Source organism: Thalassophryne amazonica, chromosome 19, assembly GCF_902500255.1.
Source record: "Thalassophryne amazonica chromosome 19, fThaAma1.1, whole genome shotgun sequence".
In the NCBI taxonomy this organism is placed as follows: domain Eukaryota; kingdom Metazoa; phylum Chordata; class Actinopteri; order Batrachoidiformes; family Batrachoididae; genus Thalassophryne; species Thalassophryne amazonica.
In genome coordinates, this window is record NC_047121.1 from 53,875,439 (window position 1) to 53,898,208 (window position 22,770).

General features: G+C 40.6%; 1 protein-coding gene and 1 long non-coding RNA gene across 2 annotated transcripts in view; one reads left to right on the forward strand and one right to left on the reverse strand.

The window, feature by feature from the left end:
- Window positions 1-5,607, forward strand: part of kiz (kizuna centrosomal protein) — an 80,723-nt gene extending 75,116 nt beyond the window's left edge. Inside the window, exons 14-15 of the mRNA XM_034159535.1 lie at window positions 1,774-1,820; window positions 4,928-5,607. Coding sequence (XP_034015426.1) covers window positions 1,774-1,820; window positions 4,928-5,022 — 142 coding nt within the window. The 3' untranslated portion in view covers window positions 5,023-5,607. The remainder of the gene's footprint in view (window positions 1-1,773; window positions 1,821-4,927) is intronic.
- A 4,987-nt stretch (window positions 5,608-10,594) lies between these two features.
- LOC117532236 lies at window positions 10,595-22,461 on the reverse strand. Its single transcript, XR_004566814.1, has 3 exons — window positions 22,451-22,461; window positions 22,119-22,121; window positions 10,595-10,979 (listed from the first exon to the last, which is right to left on the reverse strand). It is a non-coding gene; the product is annotated as an uncharacterized LOC117532236 (long non-coding RNA).
- Between the last annotated feature and the right edge of the window lie 309 nt (window positions 22,462-22,770).

Below are 22,770 nucleotides of genomic sequence, written 5' to 3' on the forward strand. Positions count from 1 at the left end.
AACCAACACGTTAATGTGACGTCTGTCGTGTGTTGGTGTTTAAATGTGCTTTTGTAAAATATTCCATTTTTTTATTTGTAAAAACAGGCATTTTTACAGAGCCCTGGAAGTGTCATCGCAAAATTGTTTGCATGTGGAGAGAATGTGCGCAAACATGCGCACATTCTCTCCACATTCTCTCTTTACAACATTCATTTGATGATGTAAAACGTGCTTTACAGTGTGCGAGATGATTTTTCATGCAGGAATTTTTTGGACCAAGTTTCAGGTTATTCGTGCGTCCTGCATCGTGTAGTGTTCATGGAGTATCAAGCTGCGGTCAACATCTGACGACCACCTCCTGATCGCCAATCGTATGGTCGAATGAGAATCAAACCTGTTTGATATATTATTGTGGTCGGCCGTCGTGAGGTTATCCTGCTGCTGAAAGCTACAAGCAGCATCCAACCGTTCGCACTGTGCCTGTGCAAACACTGCAGAGCTGTCTTGTAATAATGTTATTATTATTATTATTATTATTTTGCAGTTGTTTTGTTTTTAAACTTCATTTGTAAAAAAAAAAAAAAGCCATTTGCAAAGCAAAAAAGTTGATTTGACAGTCATCTGACATAACCGGGGTCAAAATAAATAGAACACTGCCATCTACTGGTTCCCAGACACTGCCATGAACACTACTGGCCAGTAGAGGCTAGATGGCAGTAGAGGCTTTCAAAACAAATTCTAGATAATCCCTGTCTGCTCACATTTAAAATGCGTGGAATTTAGCAAACGCAATTAAAAAAAATCAACATCTATAAACGCAGAGAATATATTCGAGAGTTTTAGGCACTAGAATTTAATGCTGTTGTCCATGGAGCCTGAACAGAGTGTCTGAAATGCATTTGTCCTGTCGTGACGTACTGAGATTACATCATCCTACCCAAAATGCACTGCGGGGCACAGCATGTGCTCACAAAACCTTAAAAATTAGCACATTACTTTAAAACTAAAACATATATCTGATATTTTTACTTTATGAAACTTCAGACATGACAGTAATTTTAAATAACTTGTCCAAAATTAGTTTGGTTAAAATTTGAACCATAAGTTAAAAATGTATGCCTCTGGATGACTTAGGTCATATTGCCAGCATATCAGTATGGTGTTAAAGGAAATTTTTTTTTTTTTCCTTTTGGGGGTGTTTGTCCTTTGTTTGCAGAGGATTGAGATGCTTTTTATAGAAGCAGTTCTCTTCTGTTTGCAAAGGTTATAACTATGCGTCTGTTACAAAACTTAACAGGTGGATGCTGAACTAATTTTAAAAATGCTTGTCGCTGTTTAGCTTTGTTTATTTTGTTTATCGGTTTAAAAGTTATCGGACAAAAATTAATCGGAAGATAATTGGTCCGATAATGGTTTTTTAAGTTATCTAAAAAGATAATCCGATACTGAAAACATTATCTTCGATAATTATCTGTTATCGGATTATCAGAAGTGTGCCCACCGCTGGTAGGATGTACTTTAATTGTAACCTTTTCCTCTGGTTATTGGTTATTGTATTAGCTACAAAGACATGAATGTCAGTCAAAACAAACTCCGCCTTCTTGAGTTTGTAGTATGATGAATATACATTCATGTAAGTAATCCTGTCTGCTTTGTGCATGGTGCATAAACTGGTTCTGGTGCGCTATGGTTTGTTTCTTTCTTTCTTTTTAATGTGTCACTCTGGGTCTTTCTCAGAGAAGGTTTAAAGTCATAACTTTACTCAACTGTGAACCATCTTTGTGTTTTCAGGAAGGGGAAGACGAACTCAATGCGTCTTTATGCAACACAGTCAAAAGGTGAGTCTCGATTAAAGTCGTGTGAATTGCTTTCAAAGGTGCAGTGGCAAGAAAGGTTAATTACATCGAAGGGATCACCATAAAGAGGTTCATACTTCATAAATTTTGAGCTTTACAAGAAGATTAACTGATTTTATTTCAGTGCAAATGCCTTTTAAAGATGTGTAAAAGAAAATGACCTTGAAGCCAAATCCACCCGAGTAAAGTCTTCATTTATGTTGCCATCAAGCCTCTCATGAATAACATTTGGGGAACCTTTTGTGTATTTACATTTATGATCAAACCATAATAAACTAAACAAGAAAACCAAGGACTATTTTTGAGCTATTCCAAGCGATACCCTGAAAAGCGTTGTCAGACTCACTTCAAAAGAAGAATAGAACAGAATGGAACCCAAACAGAAAACGTGCACGGTGAGGCGTGGTCGATTTTTACTCAAAGATAAACTGATCCCACAGAACAAACTACCCAGGAGAAAACACAAGTGAATCAGCAGAAGAAGACCACAAACGCAGAACTCATCAGGGAATGTACCCACAAATACTATGACTGAATCAAGGATGTGCAAAGTCAAGAAAGTCATCAGCAATAATGAACAAAAGGTACAGAAAACCAAGCAACCTTTACCATGAATTCAAACCAAAGTCCCAGAGACATAAAATAAAAAAAGGACTGATTAATGATGCACAACCACAGTATGTCCCTTGTGTTGCACAAGGCTGGTGAAACTCCACTAGGACTTCATGGTGGGATGAAGGCATTTCCATGCCTACAGTGAACCTTCACAATCAGATTATGGTGGGAATATTCAACATGTCTTAATTACATTATGGCTTACTCTGATAATGACCTCATTTGGGTTAAGGTTTAGTGTCTTATTCAGACTGTGGTGTCATTCAGATTATTACTGTCCATGTACAGTAGTGTTCAGAATAATAGTAGTGCTATGTGACTAAAAAGATTAATCCAGGTTTTGAGTATATTTCTTATTGTTACATGGGAAACAAGGTACCAGTAGATTCAGTAGATTCTCACAAATCCAACAAGGCCAAGCATTCATGATATGCACACTCTTAAGGCTATGAAATTGGGCTATGAGTAAAAAAAAGTAGAAAAGGGGGTGTTCACAATAACAGTAGTGTGGCATTCAGTCAGTGAGTTCGTCAATTTTGTGGAACAAACAGGTGTGAATCAGGTGTCCCCTATGTAAGGGCCCTGTCCCACTGGCGTTTAGGAGGATTTGCGCATGAAATGAGGAGACAAAAGCTGAGCATCCGCAACAAAGGTGGGCGCAAATGACAAATGTCCCGGGGTGGATCAGCGAATACATAAGGAAGAAAAGCGGATATAACAGGGAACAGAAGCAAAGGCAACCGCGGAGGCGCCCCCAAGAGGGGCACAGTGGCCGTGATGCACTCGCTTCATCCGTGCCCACTCTGTCTGCATGCGCGATATACCATTTACGATCGTGATGTGGCCGTGCTGGGCATGCGTCATATCTGTTTTGCACGGTGTCCCGGTCTGCCGCCAAGCCACTCCAACCCGTCGGTTGCGGATATCAGCGGATGACAGGGGATATGCGGCGCGTTGGTTGTGTATGTCCTGCGTATGTCTTCAGTATGTGTTCAGGCAGTGATGCGGATCTCATCCGCAGCAGGATTTTTGAGTCGCTAGAAAAATCCTGGCTGCGGACATGCGTGCCTCTGCGGATGATCACGGACGTGTTCGGATGGTGGCCGACTCATACAGGAATGTTACACGGTTATTGCGGTTGTTTGGTGGATGTGGGCCACTTTTGTGCGCATTCCATCTGCAAATCCTCCTAAACGCCAGTGGGACAGGGCCCTAAGGATGAAGCCAGCACCTGTTGAACATGCTTTTCTCTTTGAAAGCCTGAGGAAAATGGGACGTTCAAGACATTGTTCAGAAGAACAGCGTAGTTTGATTAAAAAGTTGATTGGAGAGGGGAAAGCTTATAAGCAGGTGCAAAAAATTATAGGCTGTTCATCTACAATGATCTCCAATGCTTTAAAATGGACAAAAAAAACCAGAGATGCGTGGAAGAAAATGGAACACAACCATCAAAATGGATAGAAGAATAATCAGAATGGCAAAGGCTCACCCATTGATCAGCTCCAGGATGATCAAAGACAGTCTGGAGTTACCTGTAAGTGCTGTGACAGTTAGAAGACACCTGTGTGAAGCTAATTTATTTGCAAGAATCCCCCGCAAAGTCCCTCTGTTAAATAAAAGACATGTGCAGAAGAGGTTACAGTTTGCCAAAGAACACATCAACTGGCCTAAAGAGAAATGGAGGAATATTTTGTGGACTGATGAGAGTAAAATTGTACTTTTTGGGTCCAAGGGCCGCAGACAGTTTGTGAGACAACCCCCAAACTCTGAATTCAAGCCACAGTTCACAGTGAAGACAGTGAAGCATGGTGGTGCAAGCATCATGATATGGGCATGTTTCTCCTACTATGGTGTTGGGCCTATATATCGCATACCAGGTATCATGGGTCAGTTTGGATATGTCAAAATACTTGAAGAGGTCATGTTGCCTTATGCTGAAGAGGACATGCCCTTGAAATGGGTGTTTGAACAAGACAATGACACCAAGCACACTAGTAAACGAGCAAAATCTTGGTTCCAAACCAACAAAATTAATGCCTCGCAGATGTGAAGAAATCATGAAAAACTGTGGTTATACAACTAAATACTAGTTTAGTGATTCACAGGATTGCTAAAAAAGCAGTTTGATCATAATAATTTTGAGTTTTGCGTCAACAGCAGATGCTGCTGTTATTGTGAATACCCCCTTTTCTACTTTTTTTTTTTTACTAAGAGCCCAATTTCATAGCCTTAAGAGTGTGCATATCATAAATGCTTGGTCTTGTTGGATTTGTGAGAATCTACTGAATCTACTGGTACCTTGTTTCCCATGTAACAATAAGAAATATACTCAAAACCTGGATTAATCTTTTTAGTCACATACTATTATTCTGAACACTACTGTAGCACTCCAATGGAAACACTGCATTGTAAAGATTCTGCAACCTTGTCAGTAATATAAGATTCTGGCTTCTTTCCCATTTGTTCTTCTATAGATTTCTGGGGTGAATCAGATGACAGCAACTCTGAGATTGAAGCAGCCTTACGTCCACAACCTCTCACCACCGACACGGATGACTTCTATGACTGAACGTTCTCCTGCTGTATTGGACATGTCACTGAATCCCGGTCGCACAGCCAGTCTCTGGACAGGACACATCACCTGCATTGTCTCAGTCCACCCAGCGGTAAATGGGTACTGTCCATCCACACCACGCTGCAGAATCCAGGGATAAGGAGCAGCACCAGCGGGCCTCTGGGACTGTGTCGCATTGTGCCAAAGTCACTTTCCAGTTAATCTCATGGTATTTCAGCCCGTGACTGTTGTTTGACTAAATGCTGTGTTCTTTGCAGATCATCTGCACAGTGTATCGTAAAAACAAATACTAAAGTTGACAGCTCTCAGGCTGGTAACGTATGTGAAGAGTTGTCCAATGCTCTGATGTTAACCTCGCTTCAGTCTCTTTATCTGAACAACCCTCCCGGCTCATAATAACAGCTCGAAATAGATTAAACAGATCTTTTAAAGTGATTTGTTTGCAATGGGCTGAAAATCATGCATTTTGAAATGCCGCAAGCATCTCCGAGTGCTCTGCCTCCAGCACGGTCGAGTGTAGTGATGTGAGTCACCTGGAAAATGACAAAGCACAATGGCCACTCTGCGTGCCACTGTATGACCCGCGAACCTGTTGAAGAGGCCCGTCTTTCAGGATATTTAGAACTTTAGTAGCAAGCGTGTGCTTTCACTTTTGTCATGCCACGAGGGCGGGAATAGCGTGCGGGAAGTGCTCCCATGTGTCGGTACGAGTCCACTCTCCTGCATGTGCAGGCTTTAGGCAAACTGATGGTGTGCGTTTTCATTCCAGCCACAGACGCTACCATGTGACTTCAGTGATTAACACTGTTCTCAGGAGAGGGTAGTAGCATGGGAGGGGTTTGTCAGTAAATTCCCCCTGCTGATCCTCAGGGCCGGTGTCGCAGACCAAACTGTCCCCCTAAAAATCTGCTCCCCCCTCCCCCGATGACGTAGTTCGCGGATTAACACCTCGTTTCTGCTTCAAACTGCTTCCAGTCATCTATCTCAGTGACAGATATCTGAAACTTTTGTACAGAAATCATTTCCACATAAATTCTGCATTATTTCATCATAAAAGGCGACGGAAGCGATCAAAGGGCCGTGGCTAAATGAACTGCGAGCTGATGCATTCACATTTCAAAGCCTCACGGAATTTCACCACGTTTCTGCTTAAAACTGCCTTATTTCTGCTTAAAACTGACTTTAGAATGATTTAAGAGGTTTTACCTTCATCATCTGATGGTTGATAATCCCATTAATCCATTTGATCGCATTGGGCGAAGAGGCTCCTTCTCAGACGAGCTGCTGTGGTCTGAAATGACGCATGTACAGATGCAAAAGGCGGGCCAATTTTTAGGGGTGGACCATTTGGTGTGCGGCATCGGTCCCAGAAACAATGGTGTCCTGGGCACGCTTTTACTTTGCACTTTTTTTTGTTTATCAAATGTGACAACTGTGTTTTACTTCTGTGCTGCTGCTCGTCTGACTTTGTCCAGACGGAAAGGGAATTTTCCCCATGCAGTCTTTTATTTATTTTTTTGTCGTTCCATAAACACAGCACCATTTCAAGAAATATCTGCGTGCACACAAAACCACTGAAAACACTGTAGTGTACAGTAGTGTTCAGAATAATAGTAGTGCTATGTGACTAAAAAGATTAATCCATGTTTTGAGTATATTTCTTATTGTTCCATGGGAAACATGGTACCAGTAGATTCAGTAGATTCTCACAAATCCAACAAGACCAAGCATTCATGATATGCACTCTTAAGGCTATGAAATTGGGCTATTAGTCAAAAAAAGTAGAAAAGGGGGTGTTCACAATAATAGTAGCATCTGCTGTTGACGCTACAAACTCAAAACTGTTATGTTCAAACTGCTTTTTTAGCAATCCTGTGAATCACTAAACTAGTATTTAGTTGTATAACCACAGTTTTTCATGATTTCTTCACATCTGCGAGGCATTAATTTTGTTGGTTTGGAACCAAGATTTTACTCGTTTACTAGTGTGCTTGGGGTCATTGTCTTGTTGAAACACCCATTTCAAGGCCATGTCCTCTTCAGCATAAGGCAACATGACCTCTTCAAGTATTTTGACATATCCAAACTGATCCATGATACCTGGTATGCGATATATAGGCCCAACACCATAGTAGGAGAAACATGCCCATATCATGATGCTTGCACCACCATGCTTCACTGACTACGTTTACATGCAGCCAATAACCCTTTCATAACCGGAATATTAGCAATAACCCGGTTGCGCACGGCCATGTAAACACCCGCAAAAACCCGAATATGCTCATATTCGGGTTTTTAAAAACAAGAATAAGACCCCTGGGTTACTCCTTTTCTAACCCGAATATCAGGTCATATAAACGCGCATCGGGATATCCCAATAGGAATGAACATTATTTTGTGTTCTGTGCATGTCCTATCCGCAAGGAATCTTGGTCTTTTGAGTACGGCAACAACTTGTATGTGGCGCGCACAGCCCACCGGACACCACAGAAGCAGAGATAAACAGCGCATTGTGTTCTGCGTCCTTATCAGGCAGACCGGTCACGGCACCGGTCGGCATATCACCGCGATTGCTCTGCCTCCGATGCTTTTACTGAGTCTGCGGGCTCGGTAAATGCCCGTAAACGTACAACCCCTGGCAAAAATTATGGAATCACTGGCCTCGGAGGATGTTCATTCAGTTGTTTAATTTTGTAGAAAAAAAGCAGATCACAGACATGACACAAAACTGAAGTCATTTCAAATGGCAACTTTCTGGCTTTAAGAAACACTGTATGAAATCAGGGAAAAAAATTGTGGCAGTCAGTAACGGTTACTTTTTTAGACCAAGCAGAGGGAAAAAAATATGGAATCACTCAATTCTGAGGAAAAAATTATGGAATCATGAAAAACAAAAGAACGCTCCAACACATCACTAGTATTTGTTGCACCACCTCTGGCTTTTATAATAGCTTGCAGTCTCTGAGGCATGGACTTAAGGAGTGACAAACAGTACTCTTCATCAATCTGGCTCCAACTTTCTCTGATTGCTGTTGCCAGATCAGCTTTGCAGGTTGGAGCCTTGTTATGGACCATTTTCTTCAACTTCCACCAAAGATTTTCAATTGGATTAAGATTGGGACTATTTGCAGGCCATGACATTGACCCTATGTGTCTTTTTGCAAGGAATGTTTTCACAGTTTTTGCTCTATGGCAAGATGCATTATCATCTTGAAAAATGATTTCATCATCCCCAAACATCCTTTCAATTGATGGGATAAGAAAAGTGTCCAAAATATCAACGTAAACCTGTGCATTTATTGATGATGTAATGACAGCCATCTCCCCAGTGCCTTTACCTGACATGCAGCCCCATATCATCAGTGACTGTGGAAACTTACATGTTCTCTTCAGGCAGTCATCTTTATAAATCTCATTGGAACGGCACCAAACAAAAGTTCCAGCATCATCACCTTGCCCAATGCAGATTCAAGATTCATCACTGAATATGACTTTCATCCAGTCATCCACAGTCCATGATTGCTTTTCCTTAGCCCATTGTAACCTTGTTTTTTTCTGTTTAGGTGTTAATGATGGCTTTCGTTTAGCTTTTCTGTATGTAAATCCCATTTCCTTTAGGCGGTTTCTTACAGTTTGGTCACAGACGTTGACTCCAGTTTCCTCCCATTCATTCCTCATTTGTTTTGTTGTGCATTTTCGATTTTTGAGATATATTGCTTTAAGTTTTCTGTCTTGACGCTTTGATGTCTTCCTTGGTCTACCGGTATGTTTGCCTTTAACTCACTCGCTGCCAAAGACGTATATATACGTCAATTGGCCGCCAACCGCTCGCTGCCAAAGACGTATATATACGTCAATTACATGTTTTCGTGGTAACCGCCGGCGAACATCCTGGCGCAGCTTGTCTGTGGAGATCAAGCTTATACGTGATGTAATTGTGAAGTTAATCCAGTATGAGGCGGTAGTGTGCTCTGAAGGATCGTCAGTGAGAGAAGAAGAGGAGGGCCAGGAGGGTGAGTAGAGGCAAGATGGCGAAAATGAATGGCAAAGGAAAGCTAATGCAGCTCACGCTTCAGCAAGCTCTTTCCCGGAGTACGGAGCGAGAGAGTATCGGGATCGCCGGTGGTTTGGGTGGGGATCGCGGAGAGGAGGTGTCCCGAGAAATGGACGAAGTTCAACCCGGGCCAAGCCGCGTTCGGCGCACACAAACGGTGGCCAGCTCAGAGGATGAATCCGATGGTTGTAGCGAACCTGACCCGGATTCTTCAGACGAGTGGTTACCGTCTGGATCAGGGAGGAGCAGCAGAGACTCGTCCCCAGACGCTCCGGTCACACACAAAAGAGGTACAGTACAATACATACTTATATATAGCATATATAGCTAACTAACTTTTACTGATCAGATAAAATGAGAGGATTTTCTCACATAGCAGCAATTGTACATAAATAGATAGCTAACTTTTTACTGATCAAAGGAGAGTAGGATTTTTCTCACATAGCAGCATTTGTTATGGTATTTTCTATCTATTTCCATAATTTACAGGTAGTGCAACCAGCACAGCTGCCAGTGCCAATGATGGCAGTGAAAAGAAGAGAGGTAAGAATATACATCCAAAATCTGCACATCACATAGTAGCAATAAAAATTGTTTATTTTATAGTAATGGTATGTATTTCCATAATTTACAGGTCGTGTATCGAGCAGCAGTCATGGAGCAGATTCTGGGTGGCATACAGGTGACTGGACACCAAACGTGTTCCCCTTCACTGCGACCCCTGGACCCCGAAGAGCTGCTGCGGAGCTGGATTCCGACAAACCAGCAGACTTCCTGGAGCTCTTCCTGACTGATGAACTACTTCAACATATTGTTGACCAGACCAACCTTTACGCCACACAGTACCTCAGTGCACACCCAGAAAGTCTGCCACACAGCAGAGGTTCCTCTTGGAAACCGGTGTCAGTCCCAGAACTGAAAAGTTTCTTCGGCCTCAGTTTTCTCACTGGCTTTGTCAAAAAGCCACGCCTTGACATGTACTGGAGTGTTGATGAGGTGGACTCTACACCTCATTTCAGTCACACCATGCCACGGAACAGGTTCCAGCTCATATGGCGTTTCCTTCATTTCAATGACAATCCTTATAAGACTGACCCAGAGGGCAGACTGGATGGAAAGATGGCCAACCATCACCTGGAACCCCTGATGCCCACCAGCAAAAAGGCGAGACCAGCACGAAGGTGTAGGGTCTGTGTACGTAGGGGCCTGCGCAGTGAGACCAGACTCTTTTGTAAGTCCTGTGGTGTCCCCTTGCATGCCGGCGAGTGTTTCACTGCTTTCCATACACAAAGACATTATGCTGATGGGTGAACACATGCACAAACACACACACGTGCACATATGCACAACAGCTGCAACACACCAAAAAAGTTATTTTGTAAATAGTTGTAATAGTAGGGATAGTAGTAGGGAAATTGTAAATAGTTATATACAGTGTCATTTGTTTTAGTTGATATAATTGTAAATAAATGACTTTTTTTGCCATCAAAAGCCTTTTTTTCCAGTGTTTTTGTTGTTTTTATAGCAGCAAACAATGTTCACATGTTTGAGGTGTCACTAAAGTAAAAAATATTCACATCAAAGTCACTGTTCTGGTCGACATGCGTCATTTCACAAAAAGCTGTTTTTCTCACCTTTTTAGTTGGAAACTGGTGTTTTTGGTGAAACCACCCTATGTTCTCCTGCCAATTACTCAAGAATGGAAAAAGGTAGAGACAAACTTTTTTTTTTTGATGAAAGATAAGACTCTAATCTTTCTGATGGTGGTTTTGTTTTTTTCATAGTCATAGCAGACAGTATTCTGTGGGTCTTGAAACATAGATCAAAATTCCCCAAAACAGCTGGCAGTGAGGGGTTGGCTGCTCAGAAAATGGCTGGCAGCCAATGAGTTAACAACCTTCCCATGTTGTTTGTATTTGGTCCAGAGTTTAGACACAGCTGACTGTGAACAACCAACATCTTTTGCAACATTGCGTGATGATTTACCCTCTTTTAAGAGTTTGATAATCCTCTCCTTTGTTTCAATTGACATCTCTCGTGTTGGAGCCATGATTCATGTCAGTCCACTTGGTGCAACAGCTCTCCAAGGTGTGATCACTCCTTTTTAGATGCAGACTAACGAGCAGATCTGATTTGATGCAGGTGTTAGTTTTGGGGATTTTTTCTTGATTTCTTATAGTGTTTCTTAAAGTCAGAAAGTTGCCATTTGAAATGACTTTAGTTTTGTGTCATGTCTGTGATCTGCTTTTTTTCTACAAAATTAAACAACTGAATGAACATCCTCCGAGGCCGGTGATTCCATAATTTTTGCCAGGGGTTGTAGTCACTGTCTTCAATGTGAACTGTGGCTTGAATTCAGAGTTTGGGGGTTGTCTCACAAACTGTCTGCGGCCCTTGGACCCAAAAAGAACAGTTTTACTCTCATCAGTCCACAAAATATTCCTCCATTTCTCTTTAGGCCAGTTGATATGTTCTTTGGCAAATTGTAACCTCTTCTGCACGTCTTTTATTTAACAGAGGGACTTTGCGGGGGATTCTTGCAAATAAATTAGCTTCACACAGGCGTCTTCTAACTGTCACAGCACTTACAGGTAACTCCAGACTGTCTTTGATCATCCTGGAGCTGATCAATGGGTGAGCCTTTGCCATTCTGGTTATTCTTCTATCCATTTTGATGGTTGTTTTCTGTTTTCTTCTACGCATCTCTGGTTTTTTGTCCATTTTAAAGCATTGGAGATCATTGTAGATGATCAGCCTATAATTTTTTGCACCTGCGTATAAGTTTTCCCCTCTCCAATCAACTTTTTAATCAAACTACGCTGTTCTTCTGAACAATGTCTTGACCATCCCATTTTCCTCGGGCTTTCAAAGAGAAAAGCATGTTCAACAGGTGCTGGCTTCATCCTTAAATAGGGGACACCTGATTCACACCTGTTTGTTCCACAAAATTGACGAACTCACTGACTGAATGCCACACTACTATTATTGTGAACACCCCCTTTTCTACTTTTTTTTACTAATAGCCCAATTTCATAGCCTTAAGAGTGTGCATATCATGAATGCTTGGTCTTGTTGGATTTGTGAGAATCTACTGAATCTACTGGTACCTTGTTTCCCATGTAACAATAAGAAATATACTCAAAACCTGGATTAATCTTTTTAGTCACATAGCACTACTATTATTTTGAACACTATTGTATATGCCAGGCCTGTATGTGGTGCTGTAACACTCCCACAAAAAACAGAGAAGACTATGTGGAGCATGCACATTACAGCTTACACACTGTATACAAACACAGACAAAGAAGATGGCATCATCATTTCACAAAACTTGCATATTGGTTGTACACGCAAAAAATGCAAAGGCGGCTTTTGAGATTCATTCGCTCTGGGAACCATTTTCAAAAAGTAGCGTTTTTGTACTCTGAAAGTGCCGATTCCATGTGGATGCAATGCTGATACGATACAAAACTCATGCAGGTATGCTTAAACTCATCTCCGTGTGGGCGGGCTCTAAGACAAGGAGCCTTCTACAAAGTAGCACACAGAGCAGCACATGGAGCAGCCTGCACACAATGCAACCTTGATTGGCAAAGTAACCTGCAATGGACTGGTGTCCCATCCAGGGAAGTCATAGACTCTCAACTACTTCATGCAAATAATCAGCCTCAGGACTATTATTTTTATTCATTCTTCTTCTTCGCAGATGAGAAGACTTGCTGTAAAATTTAACACATTGAAAGAGCTTAAATTCATATCATCTAGTAAGGGTCCTAACGTTCACTGTCTTACAACCAGTAGGAGGCAGTCAATAGCTACATCAAAACTATGAAATTTGAATGTGTTTTTTTTTTATCCATAAATTAATACAGTGTCATCAATAGAAAATGTGATGTGTTGGGTTTAGTACAAAGATCATATCAAGGAACTCTACTAAAGGGCCACTGAGGTGGAGTTCCAGTTACACAGACTCACTCGTTAGCAGTTCTGCTCTCCCCTATTTGGACCTCGTGGTCAGTAGCAGATTATAAAAGAGAAAATGTCTCCTTGCTGGTGTTAATATTTTCAGGATGATTTACCTGGACTTGGTTTCCAAAAATATGATGTCACAGTAAGTGTTGATTTCGTACATAAACCCGTCATGCTTCATCTGTCCCACAAACCAGGACGTTTGGTATCGATGGCAATCAGAAAAATTATTGAAGACTGTCCTTTGATACTTCACCTCTCTGATACAGTGCATCTGGAAAGTATTCACAGCGCTTCACTTTTCCCACATTTTGTTATGTTACAACCTTATTCCAAAAAGGATTAAAAAAAAAAAAAAAATTCTACACACAATACTCCATAATGGCAATGTGAAAAATCTTTGCGATTTCTGCAAATTTCTTAAAAAAAAAAAAAAAAAAAAACTTCACAGTCTTTGCCATGAAGCTCAAAGTTTAGCTCAGGTGCCTCCTGTTTCTACTGATCATCCTTGAGATGTTTCTACAGCTTAACTAGAGTCCACCTGGGGTAAATTCAGCTGATTGGACATGAGTGGGAAAGACACACACCCGTCTACATATAAGGGGCCACAGTTGACAGCCAGAGCACAAACCAAGCATGAAGTCAAAGGAATTGTCTATGAACCTCTGAGACAGGATTGTCTGGAGGCACAAATCTGGGGAAGGGAACAGAACCATTTCTGCTGCTTTGAAGGTCCCAGTGAGCATAGTGGACTCCATCATCTGTAAATGGAAGAAGTTCAGATCCACCAGGACTCTTCCTAGAGCTGGGTGCCCGTCTAAACTGAGCGATCTGGAGAGAAGGACCTTAGTCAGGGAGGTGACCAAGAACCTGATGGTCACTCTGTCAGAGCTCCAGTATTCCTCTGTGGAGAGAAGAGAACCTTCCAGAAGGACAACCATCTCTGCAGCAATCAGGCCTGTATGGTCGAGTGTTCAGACGGAAGCCACTCCTTAGTAAAAGGTACATGGCAGCCCACCTGGAGTTTGACAAAAGGCACCTGAAGGACTCTCAGACCAGGAGAAACAAAATTCTCTGGTCTGATGAGACAAAGATTGAACTCTTTGGCTTCATGTTTGGAGGAAACCAGGCACCATCCCTACAGGGAAGCGTGGTGGCATCATCATGCTGTGGGGATGTTTTTCAGCAGCAGGAACTGGGAGACTAGTCAGGATTGAGGGAAAGATGAATTCAGCAATGTACAGAGACATCCTGGATGAAAACCTGCTCCACAGCGCTCTTGACCTCAGACTGGAGTGATGGTTCATCTTTCAGCAGGACAATGACCCTAAACACACAGCCAGGATATCAAAGGAGTGGCTTCAGGACAACTCTGTGAATGTCCTTGAGTGGCCCAGCCAGAGCCCAGACCTGAATCTATTGAACATCTCTGGAGAGATCTGAAAATGTCTGTGCACCGACGCTCCCCATCCAACCTGATGGAGCTTGAGAGGTGCTGCAAAGAGGAATGGACCAAACTGCCCAAAGATAGGTGCACCAAGATTGTGGCATCATATTCAAGAAGACTTGAGGCTGAAATTGCTGCTAAAGGTGCATCAACAAAGTATTGACCAAAGGCTGTGAATACTTATGGACATGTGATTTCTTAGGTTTTTTTTTTTATTTTAAATAAATTTGCAAAATAAAATTTTTCATGTTGTCGTTAAGGGATGTTTCGAGTGGGAAAATAAATTTGATCCATTTTGGAATAAGGCTGTAACATAACAAAATGTGGAAAAAGTGATGTGCTTTGAATACTTTATGGATGCACTGAATCTTGTTTTCAGGTCTGCTTTCAAACCAAATGCTACCGAATTTTAAAATCTTCAATGCTACAGTGTTGTCGTCGATGCAACACAGTGGAACCTTCTGCAGTGATTTTTCTGCACACTGAACATAAAGCTATTAATAACACAAAGCGATGGACGTGGGAGGCCATGCTCGCGTCTTTACATTTATACTTCATTATATCTGGAGTATAAATCTCCAGACCTGGCATTGTGGGATGTGGTAAAAGCCCCTGGCACAGAGTGTCAGTAGATTCCATTAGTCAGCGTCAGGTGGTTTACATGCCTGAACCTTTTAAAGTAGGCCTCCACATTTATTACCAATAATGGCCTCAGACAGCCCTGACCCATCACAGAAAAAGGACTGTGGCAGAATAAATTTGGAGTTTGCTAAAAGGCTCCCTAACATAATATCCATGTTAAGGAGTATGTCAACAGATACTTGTGTGTGACAGAAAGCACACAGTAGAAGTGGAGTTAAATTGAACTAATGTGTACTAACGTGGTAATTTAAAAAAATTCTATATCTCAGAATCTGATGATGATGATGATGATGATATTCAGCTCTGTGTTGCGACAGGAGGAAGTGATCGGATTCATCACACAGTTAACTGATGACATCCACAAAGCGACCGACTCAATGACACTTTCTGCTTCATGAAATTGTCTTAAGCTTCATGTTCAGGGTGACCTTGAGCAGCAATGCTGAGGGGTTTTCATAATATAATTCAGATCAAATGTGAAAGTTTGCAGCCAAAAAGCTCATTTTAACAAGGACCTTGAGCTCATGCTAAAATATATATATATATATATATATATACACACATACATACATACATACTCAACAAAAATATAAACGCAACACTTTTGGTTTTGCTCCCATTTTGTATGAGATGAACTCAAAGATCTAAAACTTTTTCCACATACACAATATCACCATTTCCCTCAAATATTGTTCACAAACCAGTCTAAATCTGTGATAGTGAGCACTTCTCCTTTGCTGAGATAATACATCCCACCTCACAGGTGTGCCATATCAAGATGCTGATTAGACACCATGATTAGTGCACAGGTGTGCCTTAGATTGCCCACAATAAAAGGCCACTCTGAAAGATGCAGTTTTATCACACAGCACAATGCCACAGATGTTGCAAGATTTGAGGGAGCGTGCAATTGGCATGCTGACAGCAGGAATGTCAACCAGAGCTGTTGCTCGTGTATTGAATGTTCATTTCTCTACCATAAGCCGTCTCCAAAGGCGTTTCAGAGAATTTGGCAGTACATCCAACCAGCCTCACAACCGCAGACCACGTGTAACCACACCAGCCCAGGGCCTCCACATCCAGAATGTTCACCTCCAAGATCGTCTGAGACCAGCCACTCGGACAGCTGCTGAAACAATCGGTTTGCATAACCAAAGAATTTCTGCACAAACTGTCAGAAACCATCTCAGGGAAGCTCATCTGCATGCTCATCGTCCTCATCGGGGTCTCGACCTGACTCCAGTTCATCGTCGTAACCGACTTGAGTGGGCAAATGCTCACATTCGCTGGCGTTTGGCACATTGGAGAGGTGTTCTCTTCATGGATGAATCCCGGTTCACACTGTTCAGGGCAGATGGCAGACGGCGTGTGTGGCGTCGTGTGGGTGAGCGGTTTTCTGATGTCAATGTTGTTGATCGAGTGGCCCATGGTGGTGGTGGGGTTATGGTATGGGCAGGCGTCTCTTATGGACGAAGAACACAGGTGCATTTTATTGATGGCATTTTGAATGCACAGAGATACTGTGACGAGATCCTGAGGCCCATTGTTGTGCCATACATCCAAGAACATCACCTCATGTTGCAGCAGGATAATGCACGGCCCCATGTTGCAAGGATCTGTACACAATTCTTGGAAGCTGAAAATGTCCCAGTTCTTGCATGGCCGGCGTACTCACCGGACATGTCACCCATTGAGCATGTTTGGGATGCTCTGGACCGGCGTATACGACAGCGTGTACCAGTTCCTGCCAATATCCAGCAACTTCGCACAGCCATTGAAGAGGAGTGGACCAACATTCCACAGGCCACAATTGACAACCTGATCAACTCTATGCGAAGGAGTTGCACTGCATGAGGCAAATGGTGGTCACATATATATATATATATATATATATATATATATATATACGTATATATACATGTATATACGTATATATATGTATATACGTATATATATGTATATACGTATATACGTATATATATATACGTATATATATATATATATATATATATATATATATATATACGTATACATATATATATATATATACGTATATACGTATATATATATACGTATATATATATATATATATATATATATATATATATATACGTATATACGTATATATATATACGTATACATATATATATATATATATATACGTATACATATATATATATACATATACGTATATATATATATATATATATATATATATATACGTATATATATATATATATGTATATATACGTATATATATATATATATGTATATATACGTATATATACGTATATATATATATATACGTATATATACGTATATATATACGTATATATATATATACGTATATATATACGTATATATATATATATACGTATATATACGTATACGTATATATGTATATATACGTATACGTATATATATATATATACGTATACGTATATATATATATATACGTATATATATATATATATACGTATACATACATACTCAACAAAAATATAAACGCAACACTTTTGGTTTTGCTCCCATTTTGTACGAGATGAACTCAAAGATCTAAAACCTTTTCCACATACACAATATCACCATTTCCCTCAAATATTGTTCACAAACCAGTCTAAATCTGTGATAGTGAGCACTTCTCCTTTGCTGAGATAATCCATCCCACCTCACAGGTGTGCCATACCAAGATGCTGATTAGACACCATGATTAGTGCACAGGTGTGCCTTAGACTGCCCACAATAAAAGGCCACTCTGAAAGGTGCAGTTTTGTTTTATTGGGGGGGGGGGGGGGGGGTACCAGTCAGTATCCGGTGTGACCACCATTTGCCTCATGCAGTGCAACACATCTCCTTCGCATCATCTGTGAAGAGAACACCTCTGCAACGTGCCAAACGCCAGCGAATGTGAGCATTTGCCCACTCAAGTTGGTTACGACGACGAACTGGAGTCAGGTCGAGACCCCGATGAGGACGACGAGCATGCAGATGCGGCTTATGGTAGAGACATGAACATTCAATACACGAGCAACAGCTCTGGTTGACATTCCTGCTGTCAGCATGCCAATTGCACGCTCCCTCAAATCTTGCGACATCTGTGGCATTGTGCTGTGTGATAAAACTGCGCCTTTCAGAGTGGCCTTTTATAGTGGGCAGTCTAAGGCACACCTGTGCACTAATCATGGTGTCTAATCAGCATCTTGGTATGGCACACCTGTGAGGTGGGATGGATTATCTCAGCAAAGGAGAAGTGCTCACTATCACAGATTTAGACTGGTTTGTGAACAATATTTGAGGGAAATGGTGATATTGTGTATGTGGAAAAAGTTTTAGATCTTTGAGTTCATCTCATACAAAATGGGAGCAAAACCAAAAGTGTTGCGTTTATATTGTATATATATATATATATATATATATATATATATATATATATACGTATATATATATATATATACGTATATATATACGTGTATATATATATATATATATGTATATATATACGTATATATATACGTGTATATATATATATATATATATATATATATATATATATATATATATACGTATGGTTATGGCAATCTCTTGGTGGTGATGAAGATGCTCTCTCTGAATTCAGTTCAAATTCAAAAAATTTTATTTGTCCCCAAGGGGCATTTCAGATGCCTAGAGCAGCAATATTACAAACAACCAGCAACAATAAAAAAAAAATAAATGAATAAATAAAAATAAAATAATACCACAATGAATATATATTAATACGAATTATGAGTGCTTCAGACTTGGACTTGGAGATGATTGAACTGGCGTACATGGTTTCTGACGGAAGCTGCACATGGTTGTTGCGGGAAGCTTCTGCCCATCAGGATCTTGCTCTCTTTGCTTCTTCTTTCTCCTTGGTGTTGTTTGTACTCATTTTTTCGTAGACTTCCACTCTCATGTGGGTCACTGCTCGTCAGCTGGCTCAACCCATCACTTGTTCTTCTCAGGTCTTCCAGTTGATGGTGCAGCTGTTGAGATTGTGTTTCAGGAGGTCTTGTGGTGGTTTTTCTTCCCTCCTCTGGACTTAAGATCTGCTTGGGAAGACAGCCGTAGCAATGTGACCCATCCAATGAATGTGGTTCTTGATGGTGACACACTTGATGCTCTGTGACTTGGCTTTAGCCAAGGTTCTGATGTTGTTACGGTAGTCTTCCCACCTGATGTGGAGGATACTCCTCAGGCAGTGTTGGAGGAATCACTCAAGGGTCTTCAGGTGGTCCAGGTATCAAATCTGTACAGCAGGGTTGGCATGACTATGGCTTTGTAGATGAAGATTTTGGTCTTGTGTCGGAGGGCACTTGATGCCAGCTGAAGGCAATTGGTACATACTTCAGTCAGTTGTGGATCTTGTGTGTTGTGGTGGGATGGGATTTGAGTCTAAATCGGACCCCGCGTATGCAAGACAGCCAGGACACAAAGGGTTGAGTGTACAAAACCCAAAAAGCTTTAATTATCCAAACAGTGAGCAAAACAGCATAAACAGGTGCAGAGGGGGTTGACCTGCAACCAAAAACTTAAAAACGGGAGAGGCTTAAATGCAAAAACCCAAACGACACTCGGGTGAAAACTAACAATGGAATGGAAGTGGCAAGAACACGTGAGGACTAAAGAAACAGGAAATACAAAAACACAATGACAATAGAAAACCTGCATGATGAATAATAAACTCTCTGACCTGGATGATCAGGGCAAAAAAAGGACAAAATGCAAATCACAATTACAGAACAGTGAACAGGTGACAAATCACAGACTTGCAACAATACAGAACCAAAACCACAGAGACAAGAAAAACCAAGGACAGAGGAGCAGGAACCAAGGTTCCTGGACGTAAGGACCAGGAACCGAGGAGAGAAATGTGAAAAAAGCACGCACAGGAAGCAGGAAGACAGGTGTACACACACACACACACACACACACACACACACACACACACACACACACACACACACACACACACACACACACACAGCGTTGTGCAAAAGTTCTAGGCATCCTTTTTTTTTTATTTAAATGTACTAAAATTAAAAGTCAGTGTAAGCTATATTTTATTTCAGTATTAATAATAATAATAATAATTTCTTTGTGTACTGGCCAGTAGAATACCACACAAACATTTGCAAATGACCATGCAATATTTAAATTATTGTAAAACTGTAAAAAGTTTCATTAAAATAGTTTGAGGTCCTGCGACTTATACTCTGATGCAACTTATATACCAAAAAATAAATAAATAAATCACAGGTAAATAGAACCCTATTTTCATATCCATCAATAAAGTTGAACTTCATCACACATTTCATTTATTTATGAATATTTGTCAGGTTTTCATAATTTCTTATGCTTTTATGATACATTAAATGTGTTATTTGCACACTATTGTGTATATATATATATACATAAAATTAAAACCCAACCATTAATACGTACATAAATTAAATTCATGGTGGGTCTCAATTTAAAATGACTCATTTTTACCTGAGGCCATCAAAATATGGCCATCAGGTATTGTGAAGGCCTTGTGTCCGGCTTTCTGTGCTCAGCATAAGTCCAGTCCTGTTACTGCCACAGTCTTCACATTCACAGGAAGCATTCTTGGGACACAAACCTTGGACAAGTTCAAAGATGGCTAACCTGGACCTATTTTAAGAGGTTAAAAAGTCACATTCTGTTTCCTATTTTTATGCTATAAATCATGCAAATCTGTTTTTGAGGGGCTGGGGATGACAGCCAATCAGAGAGAGGTACCGTGATGTCACTGGCTGGTCTCTCTGTGGCGTGCCCAAACCGCATATGATATAAAAGCTTTCGAGAAATAAAACACTTGTAAACTGAAAAGGCTGTTTTTGTAACCTGACAACACCTCTGGAGTGATTTACAAGACATCTCGCCGCCGTCAGCGTGCACGCGCATCACACCCGGTCAAAGGTAATGTCTGCTCTTTTCAAAAGCTCATGTATGTGCACACGCACGCCCTCCTACAGACGGCATTAAAACATAAAAAAAATACAGTGGTCTCTCGCTATAACGCGGTTCACCTTTCACGGCCTCGCAGTTTCGCAGATTTTTTAGTCCAATTTTACATGCTGTTTTTTTTTTTTTTTTTACTACAGTGCATTGTGTTCTGCGTCTTCATCAAGCAGGCCGGGCGCGGCACCACAAAGGGAGAGTACGCGCATTGTGTTCTGTGTGTCTGTTTATAAGAATCTCCTCGTCCAGAAGAAAAAAGAGCACCAACAACTACCCATAACTGTGTTCTTCACTCGGAAAAAGACACCTGCACCGAGGTGTGACTCAGTGGAAAAAGACGTGACAGCAGAGCGGCGCCACGACTAAGAGGCGCGATCAGAGGAACTGTGAAATACTGGTCAGTCACTATTAATAATTTCTTATGTGTCCAACCTCGTAGGTTGATCGTTAAAATTAAATTCGTTAGTTCTAAAAGCCATCATAATTATTTATAGGAAAACGTTCTATTTTTATTTCTCAAACAAATGTTTGGGCCTGAAAACAGGTTGGTCTTATTTTTCTACTAAGGTTTGAACTTTGAGAGTGTTTACACATGAGAAAAAAGTGAAAAAATGTTAATGCCTGTTTGAGAAAAGTGTATAAAGTGTGTAGTGAGGGGTTTTACAGCCTTAAAACATCTATAATAATTGTAAAAAAAATAGCGCTGTCTACTTCGCGGATTTCACCTATTGCGGACTATTTTTAGGATGTAACTTCCGCGATAAACGAGGGACCACTGTATTATTTATGATTGATTTATTGATTGGGTTTATTCTGCAACATCAATATAAACATACAGAGGTGAATGTATCAATGCTACACTCATAACACAATAAAAGATAAACACTTATTTCTATTGTGGTGCTTGTGAAATTATCACGTGACAAAATAGAGGGGCTTAACTGAACAAGTACAACTTGTAAATAAGACAACGGCCTCTTAATAATTTAAATAACAATAAATGTGTGTCTGTGTGTAGTCTGCACTGGGATACCAATTAAACAACTGAAAATTATGAAGAAGACGATGCTCATACAGCCGAGGGTGTTTTAGCATTGCGTTGTATTAAAATATTGTATGAAGCACATTCCCACTGTGATGGATGATTTTCTTTTGCAGCTCTTTGTGGCAGCACAACATTATGAGCACAGCTACTGTGGCAGAAACCTGATTGACTTCACAAGAGCTTTTAAAATACAAGTTCATAACTCCACACTCACCTGTCATAGATCACAATAATAAGTTTAATGTAAGATTATTCTCACTAGTTCAGTATGAAAGCAAAGTGTGGAGAGGCTTCTTGACTGGAACCAGAGGGAAAAAATTTATACAACCCCTGGCAAAAGTTATGGAATCACCGGCCTCGGAGGATGTTTATTCAGTTGTTTCATTTTGTAGAAAAAAAGCAGATCACAGACATGACACAAAACTAAAGTCATTTCAAATGGCAACTTTCTGGCTTTAAGAAACACTATAAGAAATCAAGAAAAAAGATTGTGGCAGTCAGTAACTGTTACTTTTTTAGACCAAGCAGAGGAAAAAAATATGGACTCACTCAATTCTGAGGAAAAAAATATGGAATCAC